The sequence below is a fragment of the Caretta caretta genome, chromosome 7 (genome assembly GCF_965140235.1).
Source record: "Caretta caretta isolate rCarCar2 chromosome 7, rCarCar1.hap1, whole genome shotgun sequence".
NCBI lineage: Eukaryota > Metazoa > Chordata > Testudines > Cheloniidae > Caretta > Caretta caretta.
The window spans coordinates 111,932,633-111,953,586 of record NC_134212.1 but is presented as its reverse complement, the minus strand read 5'-3'; the positions used below and the strand labels follow the sequence as shown (position 1 = coordinate 111,953,586).

The 20,954-nt window shown below is 43.0% G+C and overlaps 1 protein-coding gene across 1 annotated transcript; it reads left to right on the top strand.

The window, feature by feature from the left end:
- The first annotated feature begins 822 nt into the window (after positions 1–822).
- On the top strand, positions 823–20,895 carry LOC125639986 (inactive pancreatic lipase-related protein 1-like). Its single transcript, XM_048857988.1, has 12 exons — positions 823–871; positions 2,413–2,567; positions 3,339–3,464; positions 5,433–5,567; positions 6,905–7,013; positions 10,373–10,492; positions 10,753–10,872; positions 12,884–13,002; positions 14,807–14,936; positions 15,953–16,064; positions 19,261–19,428; positions 20,774–20,895. The coding sequence occupies exons 1-12, from the start codon at positions 823–825 to the stop codon at positions 20,835–20,837; spliced, it is 1,407 nt and encodes a 468-aa protein (XP_048713945.1). The 3' UTR covers positions 20,838–20,895.
- Positions 20,896–20,954: the final 59 nt, after the last annotated feature.

The window sequence follows — 20,954 nt, the reverse complement described above, 5'->3', positions numbered from 1 at the left end:
TGCTACCTTCTCGGAGGCCAGCACAGTCACTGGATGAAATTTGTGGCCTGTGTTATGCAAGAGGTCAGATTAGATGATGACAATGGTCCTATAGGGATTTAAAATCTATACAGCTATGCATAATACCCTTTTCTTCAATGGAGTACTTGTGGCACCTTAGAGACTAACCAATTTATTTGAGCATGAGCTTTCGTGAGCTACAGGTGCCACAAGTACTCCTTTTCTTTTTGCGAATACAGACTAACACGGCTTTTCCTCTGAAACTTTTCTTCAATGGGACTACTGCAGAGCAACCTGAGTAAAGGCAGTGGAATCCAGTTCAGAAGATTTATTTTTATTTAGTAAAGCTATTTGTCTTTAAGTACTCTGAAAGCATCATGCATTGGCACATGCACATCTAAAATGCAGAGTTAACAACCGCTTTTTCCATCAAAACATCTTCTTCTGCTCCAGAAATTTTACATGATAAAAACTAGTTACCTGATACATACGCGAGCGCTGCTCTGTGTGTTTATGATAATCTACATCTGAAGTACACACATGCCATTTTCTATCTTTCTGGGAGTTTCCTTTTGAAGAAAAGCCTCAAGGATAAGTCAGGTTATAAAAGCACACACAAAGTTTGTTTAGCAATCCCTGGGGACGCCAGGTAGAGCATTGAACAGTAAGTCACTTTTTATCTTAGTTAGTAAAAGCTGCTGCTGAGACACTGTCATTGTGTGGTACAGTTACAGATTTATAATGAGAAAAAGCAATCGATACAAAGCTTTGCCTATCATGTGGATTAGACAGTCTAAGCTTTTTCCTTTTGACTTGTTCTAGATGCTTGGAATTTGGATTCTTGCACTTTTTCTGCTTGGTACAACCAGAGGTGAGGCATAGGATTTATGTCAATTTCAGTACAGCATTTCTATTCTGATCACAATCGTTTTCTTTTCCCAGGACTTTGCTCTATGTGATGAAGGTTCTATGTGTAATGACTATCTGAGTTTGCAGCTCATTTGTAAGGAGGGTGAGAGGTATGGTTTGCCATTCCCTCAGGAAGTCCCAGCCCCAGTTCCTGAGCCTTGCAGGTTAACAAGCAGGTTTACAAAACAGGAAGTATGGGGAGATTTCTTCCCCCCAAAAATGCTGTTATCCTGGTCTTCTCCACAAGGCCACAAGGTAAAGTGGAAGGATCTTTGTACCTACTTCCTCCCTTGTGCATCCAGACTAGCATGGGCACAATCTGGCTGGTAATCAATTAGGTTCACATTGTGCAAATTGCCCATGACAAGGGACAGTGCAGAGCCAGGGGGAAGGAGCCTATGGAGGAATGTTCCCCAGAGAAAGAAAAGGAGGACTTGTGGCAACTTAGAGACTAACAAATTTATTAGAGCATAAGCTCTCGTGAGCTACAGCTCACTTCATTGGATGCATTCAGTGGAAAATATAGTGGAGAGATTTTATATACACAGAGAACATGAAACAATGGGCATTACCATACAGACTATAACAAGAGTGATCAGGAAAGGTGAGCTATTACCAGCAGGAGAGGGCAGGGGTGGGGGGAACACGAGGACACCTTTTGTAGTGATAATCAAGGTGGGCCATTTCCAGCACTTTACAAGAACAGTAGGAGGGGAAATAAACAAAGGGAAATAGTTTTACTTTGTGAAATGACACATCCACCCTCAGTCTTTATTCAAGCCTAAGTTAATTGGATCCAGTTTGCAAATTAATTCCAATTCAGCAGTCTCTCCTTGGCGTCTGTTTTTGAAGTTTTTTTGTTGAAGAATTGCCAGTTTTAGGTCTGTAATCGAGTGACCAAAGAGATTGAAGTGTTCTCTGATTAGTTTTTGAATGTTATAATTCATGACATCTGATTTGTGTCCATTTATTCTTTTACATAGAGACTGTCCAGTTTGACCAATGTACATGGCAGAGGGGCATTGCTGGCACATGATGGCATATATCACATTGGTAGATGCGCAGGTGAACGAGCCTCTGATAGTGTGGCTGATGTGATTAGGCCCTATGATGGTGTCCCTTGAATAGATATGTGGACGCAGTTGGCAACAGGCTTTGTAGCAAGGATAGGTTCCTGGGTTAGTGTTTTTGTTGTGTGGTGTGTGGTTTAGATCAAACCTTGTCGGGGGAAATACATACTCCCCACTACATGCTGGCCCTATTCTGTGGGCCTGTGCGGAAGGCCTTTGCATTACTGGGGTGGATTGTGGCCCGGGGGAAGCAGTTGCTGTGCTCTGCCAAGGGCAATGCCTGCAGTTGTAGCTGGCCTGAATGCGGGTTGCTGCGCTCAGAAAGCACTGAGAGACCATTGGAGGAAAAGTGCTGTCGGGACAGAATGTGACAATTAGAACCTACCACATCTTTGCTCATTCACATCCTGATAATTTGATCTGTGTGCTACAGGAAAGGAAGTTTGCTTTGAAAGGCTTGGGTGCTTCACAGATGATATACCATGGGCTGGAACTATAGAAAGACCAGTGGCAAAGTTACCCTGGAGTCCAGAAAAGATAAACACCCGCTTCCTTCTTTACACAAAAAAGAATCCTAATAACTTTCAAGTAAGACCTATTGCTGTTTAAATATTGCAAGTGACTGAGGGTGACCAGGCAGCAAATATGAAAAATCGGGACGGGGTGGTGGGTAATCGGAGCCTATATAAGAAAAAGACCCAAAAATCGGGACTGTCTCTATAAAATCGGGACATCTGATCACCCTAAGTGACATGTACACACAGAATATAGCAACATCACCTTTTAGTGCTCTTGGCATTTCCAAGGCCAGTGAGAGAAATGGCCAACTCTCCAATTTGGTCAGGAGGCAGCATTTTCCAGGCCCTCAGAAATTTCCTGTCCACCCTACCACAAGTCTCACTAAGTCTCAAGGGACAGAATTCTCACTGGTGGATGCAACAGGTGATTCTTTGAATAGACCCAATCAAGACTTTCCCAACCCTATGCAAATGACAGACGGAAGGCTCCCTCCCCAGAAAGGACGGCAAAAGTCACCCCTAGCCACACTTTGCATTTTTCCTGTGTCTGTTGAGAAATGTTAGGAAAATCTGTAGCACTGGAACTTGTTTGGTGAGAAATGGAAAGGACACACTAAAGGTGAAATCCTGGCTCCACTGAAATCAATGGCGAAACTCCTCAGCCCCTGTCCTGCAAACATACACCGACTTAATGTCACATGTGTAAAGTTCAGTGCATGTGTAAATGCTTGCAGGATCTGGGCTTGCATAATAACAGTGTTGTTTTCTATTCACATTGCTGTTTTGATAAGGTTTTTACAGGAAATAGCTAAAACATTTACTATTTTAATATCTACAACAGGAGATCACTGCAATAAATCCAGCAACGATTGGCTACTCAAATTTCAATACAAACAAAATAACACGTTTTATTATCCATGGATTTATAGACCAAGGAGAAGAAAACTGGCTGTCGGACATGTGCAAGGTATGGTACTATCTGGATATTCTGTCATTCTCAAATCACTTAGTTCACATTTATGAAGGTATTCCTGTAATTATTCATTTTCTCTATGTCTAACCAATGCATATCGTGCCATCTGGGCTGACAAGAAGAGGAAAGCTGTCCTCGGCTATCTTTACAAAATTAGGACATAAAATGTTGTTCACCTGAAATCTATTCAGTTCTAGCTCCACTTCCAGGAAAAATCTTAAACAAAACGGGCCAAATTCTACTCTGTGTTGAAGTCAAAGGGTTTATACAGACATAAATGATGACAGAATTTGGTCCAATCAATGTTTTTTCTCTGGCATACAAAAAAAATGCGGTAAAATGCTGCTTAGAAATTAAGGAGATTCCAAAGTTTGTTAAATTGGGAGAGATCAAGCTTGTTGCTTCCCAGTTCTGCCGATTACGAGCTGGATTAACCTGCGAGGGTACAGGAAGGCTCTGAGGGTGGAAGGTCCACTGAGGAGAGGTGGGATAGCCCATGACACTGAACTGGGCCACGATAGCTGGGGAGATGACATGGCTCCTAACATTCCTATTCCAACCATCTGCCCCTCTGATGCATTTTTACTCATCTTCAGATCCATCTCCTCTTTTCACATTTATACAAAATGTTTTTCTGCAAGTGAGCATTTCCAATCAGAATGGCTGAGCTGGCAGGGCAAAGCTGTGCAGTTTATTCCTTTGTCTCGAGTCAGTAGCTAATTCCAGGGAAGCCTGGAGCCCTATATTTGAAAATCTCATCCTTGTCTTTGTTCTGAAAGTTGGCACTTAAGACTGATTTTATAAATACATTTTATATTGGTCTAGACAGGCTCCTCCCTCTGGTCCTAAATAGGCCAATAGGCCACCCAAATTTAGAAAACTAAAAAAAATCAGTTCTCCTGGAAGAGCTGACTTGCTGTCTAGTAAAATTCTGCTCCTTCTTCTTTATAACACCAACTGTGACCCACCTGCATCAATGGATTGGGGAAATTGATGGGGCAGGTGGTGAAAGGGGCACAGTCCCAGCAGCAAGGAAGGGAGACACTTGCCAAGGGACAATAGGTAGCTCGGCCCCTGGGAGTCTCTGGCACCCATTGGCCAGTTGGGGTAGAAGGGTGCTGATTGGCCAACATTCCCCAACTCCCAGGATTTAGCCCAGTTCAGGGGACATGTGGAGCCTTTTTTGGCTCTGTTCCGCCAGTAAAATTCTGCTTCTTGATCTTTGTGATACCAAAAGAGCCCTGTAGTTGGCAGCTCTGCACAAAACCACCCTTTTGCAGCTCCGAAAGCAACAATACACAAACACAGGACTTCTCTAACCTTCTCCCTGGGCTGAATACTCCTCCTCTCTCCAGCGGTCATCCCCTCCTTCAAATTTCCCATTGCTTGGTTCTGAATGACCTCAATCTCCAGATCACCAAAGAGGCTGACGGTCCATTGATCACAGTTTGAGAACCACTGACGTACAGCCAGATTCTGCCATCCTTATTCACAACAAGAAGTACTTTACTTGCTTTCACTGGCATTACTGACACATAACCCAGAGCATAACATAATACACAAAATATATCAGAGCTGCTAAAAGCGGGTGTCTTTAGCAAACCATTCTACAGGTCAGAGCAAGAGAAGCAAAACCTTATGTATCCTCTTGAAAATATAAATCCATGTGTTTGATAAATACAGATCATATATAAGTTTTTAATTATCCCACCTTTTAATTATTATGGAAAAATATAAGCTTCTAACTGAACTTATAATTTACAGGCTGTGACTCTGTATCATTTACATAAAGAATCAAGACATGAACAGAGCCCTGGTATAATATAGGGGCTGTACTTGAAAAAATGTACAGGGAATTCCTATGACATTTATATGTCTTTCTGACTGTGTTAAGTAATTAGCAATCTGAGCTGGTGCTGATAATGTTTGCTTCTGTTCTTTTTAAATATATATTCGCACCAGAGGATGTTTGAAGTGGAAGACGTGAACTGCATCTGCATAGACTGGAGTGGTGGATCAAGATGCCAATATACCCAGGCATCAAACAATGTCCGTGTCGTGGGCGCTGAAGTGGCTTATTTTATAAATGTGCTTATGGTAAGGGATCTTCTCGTTCCACAATAGGATTATAGTCATAGAGTTGCTGAAATGTATTCTAATCTAAATAAACAACCACAATGAATTGTCATATAGCCAGCAAAAGACAGTTCTCCTCCTGCTAGATTTTAAAGTCCTTTCAACTCCCCCATAATACATAGAGTTTGAATATTTTCATTCTGCAATTACTTTTATGTACTTTTGTGGATGTGAAGGTTTGGGTAGTTTTAAAGGTAGAGAAGTAATGAACAGGGCAATTTACCCTTTCTCAACCACGAAAGCTATAGGACCCATCTTAAGGGATACCCATACAAAAGCCTACAATAATTGGCCATTGGACAGCAACAGCCACCTCCCAGGAGGAGAGAGCAGAGTCCTCTCCCCAACCCATGAAGAAGTGTCACCTAGATCTGAGTGTTTGGGGACAGGTGGGCTCTTCCCAGCTGCCCCAGGGCAGGGAGACGGGGTGTGGGTCTGTAATCAAACTAAGGGCCAGATGTTCAGCTTGTGCAAATCTCATAGATCTACTGATGTCAACGTAACTCACCATTTTACACCAAATGTGGCTCTGGGGGGCAGTTTCAAAGTCACAAAGAGCCATTAGGGTCCAAATTCCAGTTGAAAGTTGGTGGGAATTAGGCACCTAACTGCCATTTTTGCCTTTGAAAATCTCTCCCTCTGTCCCTAAATCTAATGACTTAAAAATGCTTGCAACTAGGCCTGAGTGAAGCTATGAGGAGAGGGATGGTGCCTAATCTTTTCTGAACTAGTTTGCCTCTGGCTAGCGTAAATACTAGGGGGCTGGCTCGCCATTGCCTTGCAGCCTGTGTTGTCAATTACATCTGTGCAAATTACAAATCGGAATGGTAGTGTTTAGCACTCACGTTGCACTGTGCTCACTCCCACACAAGGTGCAGAGCAGTGGAGAATCAGGCCTTAGCAGAGTGTGGGTGTCCTACATAAGAGTGGCCATGAATTTTTTCCCTGGACATTCATGAGTCGGCAAAAACAATGTCAATAGGACGCCAAATACACTTCCATTCACAGTGGGGCAGGGAATAAGGGGTCTGGCTGGTGGATCCATGACTATCCACTGCCAAAAATCTCACATGTGTGCAGAAGTTGCAGAGGTTAATAATGCCTTGAGGCTGTAGTAGCAGCTACTGAATGGCTCTGTTACTGTTCTACACCCTGGACCCTGTCCTCCCTCCAATTCCATGGACCTCTGCTCTGCACAGCCCATTTCTGGCTTTAGTTGTGTAAGCCAGAGCTTCTCTCTAGACCTCATATTAGTGAAAATATAGATTCTCTTTCGTTACAATTGATGTTTTCCTCAGGAACAATATGGATACTCTCCTTCCAAAGTCCATTTCATTGGCCATAGCCTTGGAGCGCATGCTGCAGGGGAGACAGGGAGAAGGAGGTCAGGCCTTGGAAGAATAACCGGTAGGTTAATGAATTATAGCTCAGTCTATACCAATGAAGAATCTGAAGAGAGCACTGTTAGACCTTAACATTACCTGGCGTTTTTTTACTAAAACAACTACAGTATCTGACTGAAGGGCAACCCTCCAGTGTAATGAACTGGTGGGTGTGTGTATGCATGCATGCGCATGTGTGGATGTGTCTGTCACTGCCCCCTACAGGATGGAATCAGAACTCCACAACTGTATCATAACCTCATATTGCTAACAGCCAAAACTGTGCCCTTCTGCAATAACACCATCCCACTCTCAGGAAGGTGTTACCCAGGTGGGAATCTCCATAAGGATCCCTTCATGGTGTTCTTGCCCTAACCTTAATCTTTGTGGGAGGAGGTATATGCCCCCTGCAGAATGTCCCTGAGATCTTCTTACATCAGGGCTAAATTTGTCTCCCTGAAGTGCAGTGGGCAGGAGACGGTTAGCTGCATGGGGTAGTGATCTGTACCAGCATCCCATCCCTAGGATATGGCTGGCCTCTGCTGTGTACAGCAGGTCCTCTTTTGTCAGCTGTGCTCTAAGGATGGTCCCAGGGAGCCTGGGCTATTCTGGCTCGGTACATAATGGCTTAACATTGCGACACTGTGGCATTCTGCCTGCCACTAAAGCTGCTCAGGGCAAACGCACAACAATCTAGTTCATTTGACAGATTTTAAGTTACCTGCACCAGTTGTAATGAGTCTGATTTTTTCCAAAGCATTCGCCCAACCCTGTTATAGCAATGCAGGCTTAACATGGTGATTCCCACTTTCCTTATCCTGGCAGATTTTCTCCTATCGTTTACTTCTCTCATTAAGCCAGCTTGTTGTGCAAGTGCAGGAGCATGTCCTGTATTTAAGATCCCACTGTTTGGGTGAAGTATGCTGTCCGCAGCACAGCAGTGAGAGGAGTTAATTGTCTGGTGCCATGGTTTTGCTGTCCAATATCCATTCCCAGAAAAGGACTGATTGAAACTGACGTAGCAAAGACAGAAGGTTGACCCTTCAAATGTACCCCTTTAATCTCCCCGCTTTTGTAGGTTTACATCAAAGCCTTCACATCTGGGCAATGCATTTACACACATGAATTTTAATTTATGTTATTTTTCCAGCAGATTTTTTTTTTAGTTTAATTTCTTAGGTTTTTGAAAACAACAGGAAAACAAAAATGTGCTGTGAAACTGACCGTAGCAACTGTTTTAGGGCTTGATCCTGAAAGATGCTGAGCACTCTGGCCCCAATCCAGCCAACTATTTAAGCATGTGTTTAACTTAAAGGATGTGAGTGGTCTTATTGGTCTCAGTGGAACTACTCCAATGCTTAAGGTTAAGCACATGCTAAAGAGCTTTGCTGGAGCATGGACAGAGCACTCAGCATCTTGCAGGATCAGGCCCTATGACCTGTTAAGGTCATAGGGCAAATCCTAACCCCTCTCCCTTAAGCTCCTTAGATGCACCAGGCTTGAACTGCAGTAGAAATGTCACTGTTCCGTTGTGCAGAGGAGAACAAGCAGTATAACAGAAAGTGCAAAAGGATTCCACAATCACCTGCATAACCCCAGCGCAATGCTCCACAGTGGCTATCTCGGGGGGATTGTGCAAGGGGTTCACAAGTGGCTGGGGAGAGTGACACCAGCATGGCCGTTGAGTCTGCCAACTGCACAGATTCACTGCCTGCAAAGCCTTCTTTGAATTAAAAGAGAGGGAGAGCACAACAGCCTGCGGCCACTACTACAGCTCATGGGCCAGAGTAACAGCTGCAGACAGAGTGTTCAGTGCCCTGGCTCTGGGCTGGATGGATGGGCGGAGGATTCTTTCCTTTCAGCAGCCACACAGGTGACTCACCCAAAGCTCCTTTACTCCAGGGCTGTGGTGTTCACGTTTTATTAATACAGTCCAGACAAGCTGCAACTTGACTATTTTTAGTAGTGTTATTCATTATGCCAAGAGAGCTTCTGCATAGCAAACTGATCTATCACATAATACATATTTACTTACTTATTTCTGAAAATACAACTAATGTATCCCCCGGACTTCAGGGCCAGGCTGTTTTACAGACATATTCAGCACTCACCCGGACAAGCTGTTTGTTTGGATTCCTCATTCAGCACACAGGCCAGACAAAGAGGGATGTGCATTAGGCAGAAAAGCTGCCCCTCATGCACAGAAGCCAATTTCAGATGTTATGAACTTAACTTTTTTCCATTATAGCATCTTCCAAAGAGCCTGGGCCTGCCAACCCTTGGGCTAGTAGTGTGCAAAATTCAACTTAAAAACAAAACTAAAACTGCTGCCCAGGGAAAGCATCAGGTACCAGCACAGGATAATAAGCGCTTTGTAATTTATAGGATTTTACAAACACTTGAGTCGAATGCAGTGAATGAGAAAGAAAATGAGTCTCAGGTTTATGCTAATATCAAAACTAGGTGTCTAAAGCTAGGCTATGTCTACACTTGCAATTGGACGACAAAACTTTTGTCTTTCACAGGTACTTAAGCCCCTCGCCCCTGAAAGACAAAAGTTTTTCCATGGCAAGTGCCTGTGTGAACGCCGTGCACATTCCTATCGACAATGTGAACCCTGCTTGTTGGGGATGGAAGTATTTTGTTGGCAAAAGTGCCGACAAACAGCATTCATACTGCCTGACTTCTAGCGACATAGCCGTGTCGCTAAAAGCTGTGTCGTGTAGACATGGCCTTAGGCTCCAAAATCTGTATCTAGGCACCTAAAGAAGCATCATGATTTTCAAGTGTGTTGAGCACCCAACAGCTCCTACGGACTTCAAGCTCGTCTGAGAATCTGGCCATTCAGGTTATGGGTTTAGGAGCCTCACTTTAGGCACTCTTTAAAAAAAAAAAAAAAGTTGGCCTAAAACAACAATCTATGTTGCAGTAGTTGGAATTCAAGTACAAACATTTACAAGGCCAGCTCCTCAGCTGGCATGAATCGGTATAATTCCATTGACTTCACTGGAGCTACTAATCTACGCCAGCTGGAGATCTGTCCCACACTGTTTACCAGTGCTGCAACTAGGCATTTTTGTGCCCGGGCGAGCAAGCATATTTGCACCCCTACCATTTTTTCACCCCATTTTTCCACCCCCCCCACCCAGAGCTTTGCTTCCTGGGCTGTTACCCTGCTCACTCTGCTATGGTTACAGCCTTGGCATTTACCACTGACAGATCGATCATTCTATATATTCGTTAGCGACTCTAATTCTGAAGTGAATACAACTATGTAGCCGCCAGAGACCCATCTTCAAATATATACAGTAGTAGAACTAGCTAGCTATATTTATGGGCACACATAAGTGCACGCACGTGTAATTGTGCATATATTTCTTTAAGGACTGGATCCTGCGCAGCCTTATTTTCAAGGTACTCCCATTGAAGTCAGACTAGATAAGACTGATGCAGCCTTTGTTGATATTATTCATACTGATTCAGCTCCCACGATTCCATATCTGGGTAAGTTTCCAGCTGCATTGCATTATTATTATCGCTTTGTCCTGTGGTAGCACCTAGGAGTCCCAGTCACAGAATATGACCCCACTGCTGTACAAATACAGGAAAAAAACAACAAAAAATAAACAAACAAAAAAGCCCACCAGTCATTGCCTCAAAGAGCTTACAAACTATAGCCCTATAGCGTTATATAGAGCTGCTGCCAGGAAATACATGACGGTATTTAAATTAAAATTTGCTTACCCCCGTTACAAACATTGCAGGTTTTGGCATGAACCAGGCTATAGGACATCTTGATTTTTATCCAAATGGAGGAATACATATGCCAGGATGTAAGAAGAATCCTGTTTCACAGATTGTTGACATTGATGGAATCTGGGAAGGTAAATATGTTAAGCAGATGATGACTTCTATTGAGGGTCTACATCAAAATGTATTGAGCTAACATAGCAGCAATCTTCTTATTTCAACTATTTTTGATTATTTTCTTTACGAATGCCAATAGTTACAGCCACAAACAACAGTGAAACTGATAGTATGGTCCAAATGTACTCTGGGGGGCACGTTCTAGTAGGGGGATCAAAGAATGAGTAGCACGAAGGCTTTGCTTTGGGAAAAGGGAAGGCTTTGCTTTGCTGATGGGGTTGAGATTTGGTATCTTTACCTCCAACCACCCAGAGCGTCTGCGTTGTCAAGTAGTGGGTACCCGTACAAGGTTGGGGGCGAGGAGCAATAACAATAATTCCTGCTCCCCTTCCACATGTCTTTGGGCTCCATGGGTCTGCAAAGACCCAGATCCCACCAGCCATGTTCCTTCAAGGACCTTGGCTGACCCACTATTCAAACTATCCAGCTTTGGCTCTAATGGAGCAAGATTAACTTGAGTTTATTGTAAATAGTCCATCATGCTGCCAAATAACAGGAACAAACTTCAGTGTGATTGTTCCACTGCACCTTGCACTGTTCCCAGGTAACTCCACAATCGAAACAAATATTAATTCATTGGTCCATCTCATCCAAAACTGCTGCCAGTTATCTAATCAGAGAAACAAACCCTACTCAAACTATGCCAGAAGTTTAGCTCTGGAACAACAACATTCAACTTTGTTTCTATTATGTTGTCATCTGACAGCCATACTGGGTGAGAGTGGAACAATAACATTCATGTCTATTTCTGCTATGGGATCTCTGGCTTCAATTGTTTTGTGAGCTTTGGCAGCTAAATTCAAATGTGTTTCTATTCTGTAGTTACCTGTTAGCAATTTGGGTTGCACTGGAACAATGTAATTTTTGTTTCTATTATTAGGCAGTTGGAAAGAGTTTGGCGTATGATAGATCATGTGCATTCAGATTTGTTCCTTATTTTGTATATTCCAAATCCTGTTGTTATTTTTATTGTTAAGAATCCTGTACATAGTGCCATACATTTACATTGTACCCGACAGAACGTAAATAAAGCACATACCCTGCCCTGCAAACCCGTGCAGTCTAAGATTCCAAAGCTGCCAAAGAATCTGCAAGCACGAACTTTTACATCTTTTGGGAAATCACATTGATAAATCAAGACATACAGTAAGGACAACACCCCAGCTATAGCAGACATTTATTTTCCCTCTCTCATGAAACTTGAAAATTTTCCTGGGATTTCTTTCCTAGCCCTTTCCCTATGAATCTCTTCTTTGCAATTACTGGCCTATTTCTGCAGTCTTTACTCACAAATTCTTGCCTGTGTAAGCACTGCAAGATCAAGTTCTCTATTAATAAGGATGCAGAAAAACCCCTTGCACTTAATTACTTCTTTTTTTCACCTAAACCCAGAACATTTAAGGAATTTTAGTACAAAATAACGTATTTAAAATAATAACATGCCCCTTCCCCGCCTCAAATAATCAGGTGGTCAGATTCGCAGTCTGCATAAATCAGCATTGCTCCAGGAAGCTTAGTGTTAAGGAGGACATAGTGTTTCACACACTACATTTTGTTACCTTTTATATAATGATAAGGAGAGCTGTTCCCTACAGAGGCCCTTTATTCATATTAGCGAGCATTACTGCAATTAATCACACCCTGGGGGGCTACGCATGTGAGTAAGTATTCACCAACATGAACTAGGAGTGCACGCTTGGACCCTATGTTGGTTACACATCTGCATTTTGCACACTCTGTACTATGTGCATTATACCGAGGGTCAATACAGTCACTGAAGAAATAGGTCTCAAACGGCAACTCAGCTGCTGCCCAGACTTGTGACGACGTAATGTGGAGCTTTATAAATCATTCAAATGCCACTATCAGTTCAATACCACGATTCCAGTCTGAATAGTTTACAGAAAAGAAAAACCTAACAAGCAATAGCCTTGCAATACGGTATGTAATCGGAGCTTCTTTCCACAGGAACTCGTGACTTTGTTGCTTGTAATCATTTGCGAAGCTACAAGTATTATTCTGACAGCATCCTCTCTCCCGATGGCTTTCTCGGATACACCTGTGCTTCATATGACATTTTCCAGACAGTAAGTCATTCTCACATCCCAAGGAATGAGTGGCTCTTGTCTGTGCAGCTGCATGCGGTAGAACCAGAGTCTATTCAGCTCAGGCCACTTTGCACTGTGTGAGTGCAGGAATAAGGGGAAGTAAGGGATGTGCTGGGGCACTGGGGGATGGGATGGGGCACGGAAGGGGCATGGTGGAGCAGAGTTATGCCTGGCTCTACAGTGGCCTGAGGTTCCTGAGAGACCTCATGCCAGTGGCATAAGTTAGAGCTGCTCCTGCAAGCTCTCACCCCGCTGTGTCGAAGAGGGGCTCAGGCAGGGGGGGAAGAATCTGCCCCAGTAATTATTTATTGCGCACATCCAAGGAGAAGTGAGCACAGCCCCCATATTTTAGCATTTTGCCTTGCAAATAATTTTGAAATAAAATCATTTACCTCAGTGCGTGCTCGGTGACTCCCCTGATGACCTCAAGGAACAAATACAGATGGGATGTGGCCTAAAGCCACTGCCTTCTCCTCAGTCCCATAGCTCTATGTATGACCCAGCTCGGTTAGCTAACACTGTAGCAGGCTCATCAACCCAGCTATGTGGCCCACCCACCAGTAGAGGGGAACAGAGCTCCGTGCGCAAGGAGTAAATAACAATAATACCGAGCACTTACATAAACCTTTGCATCATCAAAGCACTTCACAGCCACCCATTAGATGAGCCAGGAAGAGCGTGATCCCCATCTGCTACCCCCATTCTAAACCACTGAGTTTAAGAGAGGGAACTTAGAGAAATGGAGACACCTCCTTCTAGCAAACAGCAAACTGAGATGAAGTACAAAGGAGACATTCATTTCTCCAAATCCATGGGGTGCCAGGCAGGGCCCGTCCTCCTCCTGCCCCCTCTAGGGCAGCTTATTTCAAGCAGAGTTAGAGTTAGCCCATAGACATGGCTTAGCAGCATTTTTCTACACCACTCACGACTACACACGCCTATCACTAGCAGGGCTGGAGTGAACTGCACGTCATCAGCTGGATAGTATTGATGGGTCTGAACATCAGAAGATGAGGAGGATTGGAGGGAATAGGTTAATTCACATGAGCTTTTCTTGTGGGGGGAGAGAATGGGGCTGTTTTGCAATGTGCTGCCACAGAGAGAGAGAAACAATTATATTTTTAGAGTTTCTGTGGCCTAATGATTTTTTCCCTGTCTCCTTGGGATAGAGCCTCATTAGGATCAGCCAGCAGATCGAGTGACATGATTGTTCCCCTCTATTCAGCACTGGTGAGGCCTCATCTGGAGCACTGTCTCCAGTTGGGGCCCCACACTACAAGAAGGATGTGGAAAAATTGGAAAGAATCCAGCGGAGGGCAACAAAAATGATTAGGGGGCTGGAGCACATGAATTATGAGGAGAGGCTGAGGGAACTGGGATTATTTATTCTGCGGAAGAGAAGAATGAGGGGGGATTTGATAGCTGCTTTCAACTACCTGAAAGGGGGTTCCAAAGAGGATGGATCTAGACTGTTCTTAGTGGTAGCAGATGACAGAACAAGGAGTAATGGTCTCAAGTTGCAGTGGGGGAGGTTTAGGTTGGATATTTGGAAAAATGTTTTCACTAGGAGGGTGGTGAAGCACTGGAATGGGTTACCTAGGGAGGTGGTGGAATCTCCTTCCTTAGAGGTTTTTAAGGCCCGGCTTGACAAAGCCGTGGCTGAGATGATTTAGCTGGGGATTGGTCCTGCTTTGAGCAGGTGGTTGAACTAGATGACCTCCTGAGGTCCCTTCCAACCCTGATATTCTCTGATTCTGTGAATTGGCACATATATTTCGATTAGGATAACTGCTTCCCATGCTCCAAAGGCGGATGCCCCGAAATGGGTCACTATGCGGATAAGTTTAAGGACAGAGTTACTTCTGGGATCCAGAAACTTTATCTGAACACTGGAGAGGCCAAGGATTTTGCTCGTAAGTTCCTACTTCTTTACTTGCTTCTATTTACACTTGAGCACCAACATAATTTAAAATATTTAAAATATTTCCCTCTCACTTTAAATTAGTTTTAATGGATGAAGGACCATACCATGGTGGAGGGGCCCTCTCCCCTCCCTGTCTTGACAACACCAGTCCCAGAAAGCCCCCAACATAACTCCATAGGTGTGGTTTGACTTCTATATTTGGGGGGACAGCTCCAGTCTGGCCAATGGAGCTATGCGTGTGTGTGTGGGGGGGTGCAAATTCCATGCCTGTCCAAGGCTTACAGTTTGGGGGTGAAATGCCCCCTCACCCTCCAAACTAGGCCCATGTATAATTCCTTTCCCTTATGCTGGGGGTGGGAACGCAGCTGGAGTAGGAGGTAGCATAGCCACCTTTCCCAGCTGTAAGTCAACGGAAAGTTCCCCTCTACAGAATACTCCTCCGGCTGTCGGATGCTTTAAGTCCTCTTTGCCCTGCTTATGGACCAAAAAATCCAGTCCTCACTCTTCAGTGTTGTTCCCTACAACACCCCCAAGTTGTGAATAGGTACTTTCCTGGTCAATATGACATGTGATATGTTCCTTCTATCACAGTATGGACTATTTTTCACAAATAAACACAAAGTCCATGAATTTCCTCTGCCTTTGATCTTTGTGCAGTCATTCACACCGTGCAAACTGGGAATAAAATGCTACTACCAGTGTGCGTGGAGAATTGTGATTTGCTAGGGTTTTACACTCTTTTTGAATGGCTGTAAATGACTGCAGAGTGTGCAAAGCAGTGGAAAAGCAGGCTCCTAGTATTCGCCTATAAAAACAGTCTATTCTATTGTATTCTCGTCATTCCAATCAGGCCAGAATTTAATCTTGAGCTCATAGTGAAGTGACAGTGACGTTTTCCCTTTGTTTTGTCCTGAAACATAAAATAGTGTTAGAAAATCAAAACTAGGCCTGTTGCGTTTGTTTCTATGTGGGTACAATCGAATTCATTTTATTTCTGCTGTGTAGGTTGGAGGTATAAAGTATCTGTGTCAATTGCTGGAAAGAGCAAAGTGAGTGGGTATGTAAATATTGCCCTGTACGGAGCTGGAGGAAACACAAGGCAATATGAAATTGTTCAGTAAGTTCCATATTATAATGAAAAATGAGCTTCTCTGCTATTAGAATATTTAATTCATCTATTTTTAATTAATGCTTCTTCTTTATCTACAGGCCAAATTTTGCTCTCACATACAGTGGTGTAAATCCATACTAACTGTATTGACTGGATTTATGTCAGAAGAAGCGTTAGAATTTAGCTCTACTTCTCTGATAACTATAGGGATACAAGAACCTGGGGCTAGATCCTGATCTCAGTTACACCATGTCATTTAACTGAATTCTAAAATGATACTATGGATTTACACTAGTATAATTCTGATCCCTTATCTTTTGCATGTTTGTAAAATGTTGTATCAGTTTATGGTGCTATCATAGGCGGTGCTACCCAGCTTGGCCTGTCATCAGGATTGCCTGACACTTTCTTTTACAACACCCTATTTTTGTGTGGTCATCACTTTGCCAAACTTTAACCATTTCTGCTGAAATTTTCTATTTCAGGTGTCTGCTTTGGACAGAAAGCCAGGCAGATATTAAATTTCAGCTAGAATGGTTCAGGTGTTTCTGAGAAAGAGATTAAGGAAAAATACAGTGTTTTGCCCATGTTAAAAAAATTCTTACAACCATTACAACCAAGAAGTTAAAAAATCAGAGAATATCAGGGTTGGAAGGGACCTCAGGAGGTCGTCTAGGCCAACCTCCTGCTCAAAGCAGGACCAATCCCCAACTAAATCATCCCAGCCAGGGCTTTGTCAAGTCTGACCTTAAAGTTCTAAGGCCTTCATGGTTTAGAGCAGAAACTTTAAATTTATCAGTGGGGTCATCCTGGTGTCAGGAATGTCTCTTTTGCCAACCCCATGAAAATTCATCCACATTTGTCCTACATTTCTGAAAAATCTCAGTTTGCACATGCTTAGTAAAGACCTTTTAGAGTTTGACATTAAATTCTCCAAAGAATCCATCTGCACTGAGTATGCTCCAGCCCCTCACAGCTGCTATCTGCAACCGTATGCTGCATGCAGCATCCCAACAAAGCTCTTGGTTATGCTCTATCCCATGGCTGCAGGAGCTGAGCAAGACTTTCCCTGCAGATGTTGCTCTAGGCAGCCAGGGACCACTGTGGTACCAGGCACAGGAACTGAGAGTAGGGACACAGTGTCTGTTGTACCCACAATGCTCCCCCATGCCTGGCAGTGAGGAGGAGAAGAAAACAGCCTGACTGGAATGCAGAGATGTGAGTAGGTGCAAGAAACTGGGAAAGAACAGGATTAGTGGAGAGATGGGGGTTGCTGGAGCCAAAGTGCAGGGGATGGATGGGGGTTAGGGGCAGGGAAGCAAAGAGGGAGCGAGCAGGATCCAGGGGGTGGAGGTTTGATGTGGTGGGGCAAAGACAGAGGAAAATGGATAGCATGTGATCAAGTAATTTAAAAGAGATAATATGCAACGGTGTAATTTAAGACTTTATCATAATACATACACACAAAAAAGGCCAAATTAAAGTTGCATGGACAGCGTTAAGTCTGGTTTTTTCTAACTTATGAGTGCTTGACTTTGCAACGTTAACAATGCTCTTGAACTTTTTTGGGGTGTAATTATATATAAACTTAAATTTATGCTGCCAAAGGGTTTAGCATGAGAAAGCTGGACTTTTTAAAAGAGCCTAAACTCCCTTTGAAGTTGAAATTGTAGATGCCCAAATGCCCTTGAAAGTCAGTGGGACCTAGGTGCTTTGCTCCCTTAGGCTCTTTTGAAAATCCCAGCTGCAATGCACATCGAATAAAGCTATGCATTGCAAAGCATTGCAATTTTCTGCTGCAATGTGAGTTTATTTTGATTTTCTGAGTTAACAATCCTGTTCATTTTTTGTGCTAGCAGTACAAATATGTTAGTGCTGGATTACTGTTTATCTGGCATGGTCAGTAATATATTATGCTGTCATGGAAATTTGGAAGGGTAGTAGATCTAATGGGAAGATATTTTAAGTGATTTTCATTATAAATTATGTTCAGCTAGATTTGATTTAGATTCTAAAGGGATGCTAACAGAAGGCACAGCTCTGACACAAAGCACTTACCAAGTAAATTCTGCTTGATGGGCAACCCACACATATACTTTGCCAATTTGTGTCTCTCTTTGTATCCTTTCCCCACACCCACTCCCATGCGTTCTCTGTGCCTGGAACTGCCTTCCTAACCCCATTCGCCTTGTCACCTCCCTCTTCTCCTTTAAATCGCTTCTCAAAGCCCACTTCCTTAATGAGTTCTTTGTGCAAGTAATTGGAGCTACTCTGGATTTATGCCACTGTAGATGAGAGGAGAATTTGGCCCCTTGTCTCTGCGGAAGAAAAGGCCTGGTGTGCTAACAGCACAGAAAAGACTACCCCAGGATTGACTTCTCCACCTGACATTTCCCAGCCAGGCATGGAGTTTCTTAGCCTTCAAGAAGTTGACTTTTTTTGTTTGATTCTTGCTAGATCCTCCCCTTTCCCTAAGGCTCTTCCTGCATGACCAATCCAACCGTTTCAGAGACTCGGTGAAAACATGGGTGTCTCCTGACTGAGTCTACACACCTACATTTTGTAGCACATATGGCACCACGCCTGCGTTTTGCAACTGAACTGAAGATAAAACAGGTCTAACATATGTGCAAAACATGGCCAAGACCCTGCCTACGCTACCAAATGAAACCATGCTGCAGCCAAGCCTCAGGGCACTGTGTTGTAACTGGGTCCCCTGGAACACTGTATTTTAATATAGGGGAGGTGCTGTAGAGCATGGGTATGCCAGACAAACATCCCTTTGGTCAGCAGGTAATGCATTCTGATGAACATTGATTTTACATGAGGACAGGAAAATTTCATTTACAAATTTTTGTGTAACATGAACATTTACATGATATTGAGGTAACCGAGACAATAATATGGGTTACCTAGGGAGGTGGTGGAATGTCCATCCTTAGAGGTTTTTAAGGCCCGGCTTGAGAAAGCCCTGGCTAGATGATTTCGTTTGTGTCGGTCCTGCTTTCAGCAGGGGGTTGGACTAGATGACCTCCTGAGGTCTCTTCCAACACTAATCTTCTATGACTCTATGATCCTTACTGTTTGACAAGCTGAAGGCCATGTTCATTATCAATATGCTACTGTAGCTACTCAAACAGCTACACTCTATTGGTAATTAATATTAAACCTCACTGGATATTATATACTTTTGTTCTTGAAGGGGGACCCTCAAACCAGGCGAAACATATGCCAACTTCATTGACGTTGAACTTAATGTTGGGACTATTACAAAAGTTAAATTTCTTTGGAACAACCATGTCCTAAACCCAACCTTACCCACACTGGGAGCAGCAGCGGTCACAGTACAAGCTGGAGAAGATGGAAGTGTGTATGTATATTTATTGTGAAAATTTCAGATTCTTTAGGAGCTACAAGTACAGCGTGACATACGAGGGTAATAATGCTTGCACAAGAACAGCCATTTACAGCATTAAAAAAAATAAGAAAAGAGGAAAAATTTAAATTTCCTTCCCCACAAGCTACCGATGTAGCCTACTGGTAAATATTTCTGTCAGATATCGTCAAGGAAAAATTATAAAAACATCTGGATTTGGCTTCAACAAGAGCAACGGTTTTGTATAAACCTCTGTGCTTTGGGTAGGAAAAGTTAACTTAACTGTGGCTTAGGTAATCAGCACAGCTCTTTCCAGACATCAGACTATTGGGTACTGCAAGTTTTATACTAGAAATGGCCATCAGGGTTTAAAACTTACATTAGGGGGTCTGATCCACTGTCCATTGAAGTCAATAGGGGTCTTTCCACTGATTTTAATGGGTGTTGGATCAGGCTCTGGAAGAGTAAAAGGTAATGGTAATATGTTTTCAGTTCCCACAGACAGAGCTAGTAGTTATAAATTGTGCTTAAAAGGCCTGTTCCAAAGCTCACTGAACTCCACTGAAAGACTCCCGTTGACTTCAATGGGTTTTGGATAAGGCCTTAAGACTGTAGAAGCAGTGTACTTCATGGCAGTTACTGATTGGAAGGTGCTCGTTAAGTTAATTCTTTTAAAACAGCATGTTTCAATCAGTTACCCACCAATGATGTTTTGTTACCTTTTCTGCCCTTCTGAATGGAGACACAATGAAGGGGGAGGTACATTCTATGGGTCACGGATATAATTAAAAAAATCACACAGCTAAAGTCCATTCACTTGAAATAGAGATGTGGTGGGGGAATCTCAAGCAAACCAAAATGTTCACAGCCCAGTGAACTATAGTACAGCAGAGTGTACAAGTCTGCTTCTGGTTTTTGCATTCAACAGATCAACATGCTGAGGGATACGTCCCCATGAGTTATTCTATTTATAAACGTCCCATGAGCTATTCTACTTATTCATGTCTTGGCAAACACCTAGCAACCATCATCTCTCTAATGCTGGTGGTATGCAAATTCAGCAGGAAAGGTACACAACCAAAGGAATGTAGCCAAAAAAGAGAGGCCAACCAATCAGGATGATTAAAGTCCAGTGGTGTTTTAGCAGGAAATAATATTTCACATTTAGCAACCCAAAGCATTTGCTTGTTCTTTTGTGCCAATGTAACAGTATTTCATCATAACTTTGTCAAAAAACAAATTAGGTTGGCTTATTCTATTAAAAAAACACTGGTACAATTACAAAAAAGAAATAAATCTAGACACACTAAAAGCACTTTACATCTTTTTTTCTCCTCAGGTTTAATTTCTGTGGCAGCGAAACTGTGCGAGAGAACGTTCTGCAAACTCTTACATCTTGCTAACAACATACAAAAATGTCAGCACTGTATGTTAATATTAATAAAAGTTGATAATGAATAACTGTCCCACTCCTTTTATCATCATTATGTGTATTATGGTAGAACCCAAAAGGTGCTGGC